Genomic DNA, 9,430 nt, shown 5'->3' on the forward strand with positions numbered 1-9,430 from the left:
TGTGTATGTCAAACAAGGGAACAGTGTAAAAGGGAAGAAGATTCTTAAGAAAGGTTAGCTACTTTTCTCGGAAGCAGTGTAGCCAAGAGGGGGAAGAATGTCTCTCAGGTGTAACCTTTAAAGGAAAGTTTAGATTCTCAGAATTGAACTAGCTCTTCTGAATTTCCTGGGTTGCCTTGTGCTGTGGGTCCTCGGGAAACTCTGCAGCACCCCCAACTCCCCACCTCCTTTAACACCCTCCCCCATCCCACTGTCCCTGGGTAACTAGAGTCGGGGGCCACCCAGGTGTGAAGCCCAAATCCTGCTCCACTGTGAGGGGGAAAGAGGGCTCAGCAAAAACAGGTTGTCCCCTCTGCAGGGGAAAAGGGCCACTTGGTCCCTAGTGCTTTTGTGAGAAAGGCTCACTCTTTTGCAGTCAGTCTCAACCCAAGTTCAATACAGGTTGCCTAAATAAGGGTTGGAACTGAGGTGGGGGAGGGGTGATTTGTTGTTAAGGGGCACATGCATGATATGGAGGCCAATTGTGACCTGGCTGCCAATTGTGACCTGGCTGCCAATTGTTGGCATTTGCTCAGCATGTGGTGGCTGTGTCCCACTTATCTGGGTTGCTTGCTGTGCCCCACTTGCCTTTTTATCTTCTTGTATCTCGGACGTGTCCCTACCATGTCCGGGCTACATATCTGGGCCTCACGGCTCTTTTTCACATGGCAGCTGTTGTGGCTGCTGGTCCAGGCCGCTCCAGCTCTGCCTATACCCCTGGATCCTGTCATGCTGACCTCTGTTCCCCCAGGGCCCACTGAGCCCTGGCCTTTGGATCAGCACACACCCCCCATGGAACCATTTATGGCTGAAGATTTTGGTTCTATGATATTAACCCCAGAAGCCTCAGCTCAGCCTACAGAGGTCCCTGAGGAAATGGGAGCTTTTTCAACCCCTCAGGAGGCCCCCACTGAAAAACCAGAAGACCCTGAGGTGGGAAAACCCTCTGCAACCCAGGAGGATGCCTCAGCTGAGTCTACAGAGTCCTCTGAGTTTCATCAACCTGCTCATGTTTTTGGTGGATTGCGAGATCAGCATCCAACTGACACTTCAGTCCAGGAGAAGAGCTCAGGTAAGCTGCAATTTTCTGTTGCTGGTGTAGACCCTCCTTCAGTCCATCAGAAGGGTCCAGCTCTGCCTCCTAAATCATCTACAAACCATGAGATGACAGTCTCATCTCTAGATTCTGGTGAAGGTAAGCATCCTTATATGTACATGAAAAATGTGGATCTTGGGGACTTGAAAACACCAAAGCACCCTAAGAAGACTGAACCACCTCCATCTACTGAAATGGTCAACCCTCTCACTCAGCTGGGGGTCCCTCCAAAGGCCCCCGAGGAGATAGAGTTGTCTCCATTCCAGCAGGAGACCCTAGGTCAGCCTACTCTGGAGTCTGATGCTGTACTCCTGCAGCAGACTATAGCTTCTCCAAGGTACCCCGAGATGAGAAATCCATTTTCAGAGCCCTTTCAAGATGAACAACCAACCGACAATTTCTCAATTCCACCATTGGACCTGGAGCCCACCACAACACCAGAACCTACTGCTGAAGCTGAAGAACCTGTAGCCCTGCCTCAGACTATAGTTCCTCCGGAAAACCCTGAGGTGACATTTCCTCATCCAGAATCTGTTCCGCCTCAGCAACAAATCTTCTCTGATGCCACAGCTCTACCTTTAAACCTGGAGCTAACCACAACACCAGAATCTAATGAGGAAACTGAACTTCCTATAACCCTGCCACAGACTACAGCTCCTCCAGAGGGCCCTGATGTGACAATTCCACATCCAGAGCCTGTTCAGGTTCAGCAACCAACCTCCTCTGATGTCACCATTCCACCTCTGGACCTGGTGGTCACCACAACACCAGAACCTACTGAGGCCGAACATCATACAACCCAGAAGAAGACTAGAGCTCCTCCAATGAATCTGGAGGTGACATTTCTACATCCAGAGCCTGTTCAGGCTCAACAACCAATATCCTCTCACGTCACAGCTCCACCTTTGGACCTGGTGGTCACCGCAACACCAGAACCTACTGAGGCCGAACATCATACAACCCAGAAGAAGACTAGAGCTCCTCCAATGAATCTGGAGGTGACATTTCTACATCCAGAGCCTGTTCAGGCTCAACAACCAATATCCTCTCATGTCACAGCTCCACCTTTGGACCTGGTGGTCACCGCAACACCGGAACCTACTGAAGCCGAACATCATACAACCCAGAAGAAGACTAGAGCTCCTCCAATGAATCTGGAGGTGACATTTCTACATCCAGAGCCTGTTCAGGCTCAACAACCAATATCCTCTCATGTCACAGCTCCACCTTTGGACCTGGTGGTCACCGCAACACCAGAACCTAGTGTGGAGGCTGAACATCATATAGCCCCAAAGAAGACTACAGCTCCTCCAAGGAACCCAGAGGTGACATTTCCACATCCAGAGCCTGTCCAGGTTCAGCAAACTACCTTCTCTGATGTCACCGTTCCACCTAGGGACATGGAGCTCACCATAACACCAGAACCTAGTGAGGCTGAACATCGTACAACCCTGAAGAAGACTAGAGTTTCTCCAAATAAGCCACAGGTGACATTTCCACATCCAGAAGCTGGTCATGCTCAGCAAACAACCTTCTCTGATGTAAGAATTCCTCCTTTGAAACTGGAACTCACCATAACACGAGAACCTTCTGTGGAGGATAAACATCCTACAGCCCTGCTGCAGACTACAGCTCCTCCAAACCACCCTGAGGTGAGATTTCTTGTCCAGGATCAGCAGCCAACCATGACCGTAGTCACAGTTCAAGGACCAGGTCTGGTATTGACCAGGACACAGAAACCAGAAACATCCTGGACAGGTCCTTTAACGAATGAACAGAATGCCATCTTGAACCTTTGTAAGCTCTGTACCTGCTACAATAAGACGCTGTCATGTACTGGTCTCAGCCCAAAGCAGAGGCTGCAGAGAGTGCCTGTACTACACCCCGACATGTACAATGGCACTTTCACTGTCTTAAATTTCAAAGGAAACTCAATTTCCTCTCTTGATAAAGATACGTGGGAGTCATACCGTTGGGTCGAGAAACTAATCCTCAGTGAAAATAATTTGAGGGAATTACATAAGGATTCATTTGAAGGGCTTTTGTCCCTCCAGTATTTAGACTTGTCCTCTAATAAAATAGAACTTATTGAAATGAATACATTTGAATCCCTACCTTTTCTGCAACATATAAATCTTCATAACAATTTAATCACTAAAGTGAGATTTGGAACCTTTCAGGCCTGGCATGGAATGCAGTTTTTACACAAGATAAGTCTCAATCACAATCCTCTGACCACGATTGAAGATCCATATCTTTTTAAATTGCCAGCATTGAGGTATTTAGACTTGGGAACCACACAAGTGTCACTTACAACAGTTGAGAACATCCTCATGATGAGCCTTCACTTGGAAAAACTGATCCTACCTAACCATCTGGCCTGCTGCCTCTGCCAATTTAAAAATAATATTGAGGCTGTCAGCAAGACGGTCAAAGCCAACTGTGACGCTGAATGTCTGGGAAACACACATTGTGATGAAGAACTATATGTAGGAAATGCAGAAGGCTCGTTCATAAAAACCATAGAAGGCCGGGAGAAGAACAGCACTGAACTGACCATTGAGCCAGAGAGGGCGTCCTCAGGCACAAAGGGTGGTGGCTTATCAGCCCTCATGAACCTCCTGATGAAGCTTCTCACGGAACAAGAGGAGGTTAAGGTTTCCAAGGAAGACTTTGATACCGATCAGTGGAGAAGTGAGAGGACAGGAGCCCAGGCAGAGGAGGGAGAGCAGGAGTCACGCAAGCTCACCCAAGAAGTGCCAGGCTACGTACATCATAACAAACTGATCTTGGCAGCACCAGTGATTGCAGTAGCAGCAAGTTTTTTTCTCACTTACTGTTTAATTGCCATTTGTCATAGAAGAGCCTCAGAGGATGGTAAGGAAGGCAGGGGCTTTTTCTCAATTCTTGGACTTAAGAGACGCTCACCAGAACATGAGATGGAGGAGGGCGGTTTCTGGAGAAGGCGGCCGCTTTGGATTTGGGATATGTACTGGCCTCTCAACGCCATGCGTAAGACAGATGTGGAACAGAAGGAACACCTCAATGATGCATTGGATGACGAGTTGCTTGACAAAATGGAGAAGGATGAAGCCCTCACATCAACAACCAAGGTTGCTACATCAGACTCGGCTGCTGAGGAGACGGGTGAAGAAAGTGAAGGCTGACATCAACACCCAGTCATCCACCATCCTCAGATGACCTGCCAGTTGTACTGGGAAATGTTTTTCAGCCTTGCTGATGAAATACATTATTTTCTTCCTATTCATATGTGTCATAAATTTATAAGCAACTCTAGCCTTGAGGGAAGGTATTAAAATGTAAATAGTTCAGTACTTATGTACAAATAACAAGGGCTATGGGTAAGGAAAGCAGGGCTGAAGGTGGAATCCCTGTGGTAGCCAGTACTTCCAGGAGCAGCAGTGAGGCTAAACAAGAGTGAATTTTACCAAAGCAGACCAGTTGGCGTGGGGGGATCCTACTATAGCTCCCTCCCTGGCAAATCTCCAAAGGTAGAGTTCAGTGGAAAAGAAAGGCAACTTTTATGTAATGGCAAGTTTCTGCCTAAAATATTGAGTAACTAAAGTAGGGAGAAAGAAAGTCAGAGTATGACATCAAAAATAGCAACTGAAATACTTGTCATATCATTACTACACAGGCTTAAGAATGGAAAATAACACAAGAACAAAACTGTTCGCAGTGCACTTGATTATCACCAAGAGCTTTGGAAATAATGGCAAGTTTCTGCCTCAAAGCCTGTTCCCTGTAGGACACCAAAAGGAAAGTCACCCTGTCACCCTCTGTCAGCTCAGTTCAGGTCCCACCCAGAAGTAAATACTCATAGGTGGCTTAGCTGTTCCACAGTTGCCGTCCAGCTTCAGGCATGTCTGAGTCAGTGCCGCCAGGCCTCTGCTCACCTGTCTACACATGTCACTGCTTGCGGACCTGCTGGTGACCGTTGACATGCCCCTCCACCAGGGCAGGGTAACGAAACAACTACATTTTGCATCCAAGCTCTCTCAGTTTCGAAAGTTTTTCCCCAGAATCCCATGTGTGCCCAAAGCCAGTGGGGGTGACCAGCCACTCAACCTATGAGGGCCCGTGTCGGCCATAACTGCCTTTGCCCCTCACCAGGCTGCCATATTTAGCAAGGGGGCAAAGTCTCCAGTCACACAGGCCCAGCTCAAACCCCTCCGACAATTCTAGGGTTATATGTCACCCTGCTCCGAGAAGAGGGGCTCCTCCCTGTTAACTCCCCAATGCTGTCAGTCCCCGAGAACTGGAAAGCACATCATATTCAAACTATATTTAGGAAATGTGGAAGGTGTCTTTCATGAAAATCTTACAAGGCCAGGAAAAGAACAGCCTGAACTATTGAGCCTGAGAGACAGTCCTCAGGAGAAAAGAGCGGTGGCTTATCAGCCTTCATGAATCCCCTGGGGAAGCTTCTCACAGAATAAAGGAGGCTACAGTTTGAAAGGCAGACTGGGCACAGATTAGTGGAAGAGCCAGAGAATGGAAGCTCAGGGTGAAGAGATAGAGCAGGCTTTTTGTGACCTCTCCCAAGAAGAGCCAGGCTGGGTATATGAGAACAAACTGATCTTGGCAGGACCTGTGATTGGTTATAGGTTATTCTGGTGCTCTGTCCCCTGGCTCACCAGGTACCAGGTATTTACAATGTGCTTGCCCTCCTGTCTGTAAAGGATCATCCTCTTCTGGCCCCTCTCCTAGGTCTTTGGGGTTGTCAGAGTATTTGATTCCTGAGCCGACCTTCAAGGCTGGTATGGTCTACTCCCCTAAGCTCTTTAGCTCATGCACAAATGTGTGCCTTCTCTTGGTTTAATGGGTTCTCCACCCTTACAAGCTTGTGGAAAATTACATTGGGTTTTGTGATTTTCTATTTTATTAAAAAAGAACTGCCAATGGCTGTATCACTAGCAGGAAGGTGGGAGAGAGATTGGTTAAAGAAGAATGTATGAGAGCACTAATAGCCCAAAACTTCTCTCCTCGGGCATGTATTTTATTAAACATATTGGTGTAGCCACTTCACCATTCACTTGTCCTGTCAGCTTCCCAACCCGTATGAGGGTCAGGTAGAGGCTGCTGGGCTCCCTGCAGCTTAGCCCAGGTCCAAAGCTGCCCATTTCTCCCCCGTGCAGCACAGGTCCGTGGCTGCATGACTCCAAGTGATAATGCACAGGTCCCTCCACTCCTTCTGCAAAGGGAGTCACTACTAAATCACATTTAGGAAGTCAGTGAGACTTCAGTGCCTGAGTGAGTAAAAGAAATCCTGAAGAAACAAGAATTAGTAATCGACCTGAATGACCACAGATAAATGTTGGTGGTTTAGTAACTTGGTATGAAGAATGTTGCCAACCAGCATGGGACAATGATTCAGAGTCCCCCAGTGGAGCCCTGGGACTGGGAAACAGCCCAGCATGTTTTGCAGTGGGAGAGAGCAGGGAAATGCAGAAATCCTATCATACTGTCTGTTTTCTAGGTCAGCTCTTTCTGGAGAAGGCAGGCACTTACGCTAAGGGATATGTATAGACCTGTCAATGGCAGATGCAAGGAAAACATGGCACAGAAGCTACATGACACGAATTTGTGTGATGGGTGATGAGATTTTCAATAAGGATCATGAGTAAATCATTTGGGCAACTTGGAATTCTCGTCTAAGATAGTCAGGAGGGTTCCAGACAGAGTGAGCAGGGTCGTTTATTAGTTTGCTGATGCTGCTCTCAGTTCCTGCCCAAGTTAACACCCAAGGTTCTTACAGAGAATGAAAAACAAGTGTTTTTGTCTGTGTTGACCCAAAGGCCAGCAAATGTTTGCTGTGTCTACAGCACAGCCTGGGAATGGGGATAAGTGGAGGTTTGAGAATCCAGGAGGTGAGGAGAAACAAATGCGATAGTCCTGGGGATTCATTTCCTCTCCCCTTTCAGTAGCTCAGCAGAGAGCTAGCTCAGCAGGTACCAGCAGCAATGGAAAAGCAGAAGCCCCCTTTCTAATGAGATTATTTCATTCACTAGGCCGCTTCCATGTTGGTGATATAAGGGGTCCCCTGCCTCCCCTTTCCTATAAACTTGATGCAATCTACACAGGCTCCCTCTCTAAAGGAGCTCTAGCCATAGGACACGCGGTCTAACTGGTCTACCCTATCCCCTTCTCTGACAGCTTACCAACTGAGTAAATTCTGTTCTAGTTCTGCTTGTAAGTTCTCCCAACAGCAAAATCCTGCTTTAGATTTGCACATTTGTCCTCTTGACATGACACAGCGTCAAGGAATTTCGTGCCCTTGAAAATCTATGGGTTGATGGCATGGCAGATATAATAGTAAAAGGGAAGACTTGGAGCCTGGGGCCACAATCCCACACCATTACAAGGGCACCATGCAGGAATGCACCTGCACAGAGGGTCTCAGACTGTCTAGCTGAACCCCTGTGCCACACAGTGTGTTGATGATCTTGTGCAGTATAACAGATCCCATGAAAATAGTGGCTTAAAGCAATGATAAGCATTCCTTGCAATTTCTGCGAGTCAAGAATTTAGGAGTGGGCAGGCCAGTTCTGACTCTGGGTGTTTCGTGAGGTTCTCAGGAGCTGGGCTCAGGCTGAAATCACCTGAAGGCTCGAGAGAGGAAGGCTGGAGGGTCCACTTCAAGGTGCGTGTCTCTCACGTGGCTGCCCAGCTGGTGCCAGCTGTCGGAGCGAGGCCTCCGTTCCTCCCCATATAGACCTCTCTCTCTCTCTCTATTTGCTTGTATACGCGTAGACTTTCTGAAAGGATACACAAAGACTGGTGATGTTAGGCGTTTTGGGTGAAGGAATAGGATGGCTGTCGGACAGGAGTGGAAGAATGATTTTTGTACTTTTTACATTTTTCCTCTTGTTCTGTTTTTGAGTGTGGTCAGCACAGTATTTTAAAATTTAAAAATGTATAAAATTTACCATCGTAACCATTTTTTGGGTATAGTCCTGGGGCATTAAGTACATTCACCCTGCTGTGCAGCCATCTCCAGCATCCATGTCCAGGATGCTTGTCATCTGCAACAATGAAACTGTACCCAATCCTCTCCCCCAGCCCCTGGCAACCATCACCCTACTCTCCAGCCCTGGGCATTCGGCCACCCGGGTACCTCATACAGGTGGACCCATACACTGTTTGCCTTTTCCTCTTTGACTTCTTTCTCTTGGCATGGTGTCCTCAAGGTTTATCCATTGTAGCATGTGAAGGCGCTGAATAAAATTCTACTGTGTGTACCACATCTTCTTTGTCTGTTTCTCCCTCCATGGACGCCTTTGGTTCTACCTGTTTGTTATAGTGAAGAATGTTGCTGTCAATATGGGGTGCAAGTATCTCTTTGCAATCCTTCTATGTTTACATTGTTAAAGTATATGAATGTGCTACTTATTTAAAAAAAAATAACACATTAAAAATCCAAAGGATAACGTACAAAATTAAAACAGCGAAAGGAGTTCATTACCACCAAACCAAAGAACATACATGCATGTCGCATGGACATGGACAACAGTGTGGGCATTGCCTGAGGGAGCGGATGGTGCTGGGGGGAGGTGAGCAACGGGGAGAAAGTGGGACAACTGTCATAGGATAAAGAATGCAATGTAATAAAGGAGAAACACAAAAAATGCCCTGTGTATCTAGTAACCATAAAAAAGAATAGGCACCAAGCTAAGCTTATTTTCTTCCTTCCCCAAAGCAGTTCTCCTGGGCTTTTCTGTTCTCAAAATGGTATCGCATCCTCCTGATCAGCTAGTATCAGGCAGAGCTGGGGTAAGGTGAGGTATGCGAGCTGGGTGGGAATGGTTATGTCAGGTGAGGCTGAGAGGCTGAGTCCAGATAACACTGGAAAGAAATGCCAGATTTAAGGAGGCGCTAAGATTTAAGGAGGCGCAAGATTTAAGGAGGTGCAAGATTTAAGGAGGTGCTAACTCTCAGGGTCGGCCTTGGTCTTGGAACCCTAATCCATCTAATCCATCACCAGCTCCAGTCCCATCCCCCTCCATGTACCTCTCCTAGGCGTCCCTCTCTGCCCAGCTGGTGCTTGGCAGGTCAGGCCGATAAAAAGGATCAGGGAAACAGCTCCTTTCTAGTCTCACTGTGGCTCCTTTACTAAGGACCCAGTCATTTAACACCTGTATGCAGTTATGTTACCATTGTGTTTATGTGATTCTCTGAGATCTAGAGAAGAAGACCCAGCACCTTGGCATTTCTTTCCAGTGTTATCTGGACTCAGCCTCTCAGCCTCACCTGACATAACCATTCCCACCCCAA

General features: G+C 47.5%; 1 protein-coding gene across 1 annotated transcript; it reads left to right on the forward strand.

The window, feature by feature from the left end:
- The first annotated feature begins 2,108 nt into the window (after nucleotides 1–2,108).
- On the forward strand, nucleotides 2,109–4,302 carry LOC129065673 (leucine-rich repeat-containing protein 37A2-like). Its single transcript, XM_054566934.1, has one exon. It carries the CDS (start codon nucleotides 2,122–2,124, stop codon nucleotides 4,300–4,302), a length of 2,181 nt encoding a protein of 726 aa, XP_054422909.1. The 5' UTR covers nucleotides 2,109–2,121.
- The last annotated feature ends 5,128 nt before the right edge of the window (nucleotides 4,303–9,430 follow it).

This window comes from Pteronotus mesoamericanus, unplaced genomic scaffold (genome assembly GCF_021234165.1).
Source record: "Pteronotus mesoamericanus isolate MK-2021 breed Mesoamerican mustached bat unplaced genomic scaffold, CSHL_Meso_final contig_182, whole genome shotgun sequence".
Lineage (NCBI taxonomy): Eukaryota > Metazoa > Chordata > Mammalia > Chiroptera > Mormoopidae > Pteronotus > Pteronotus mesoamericanus.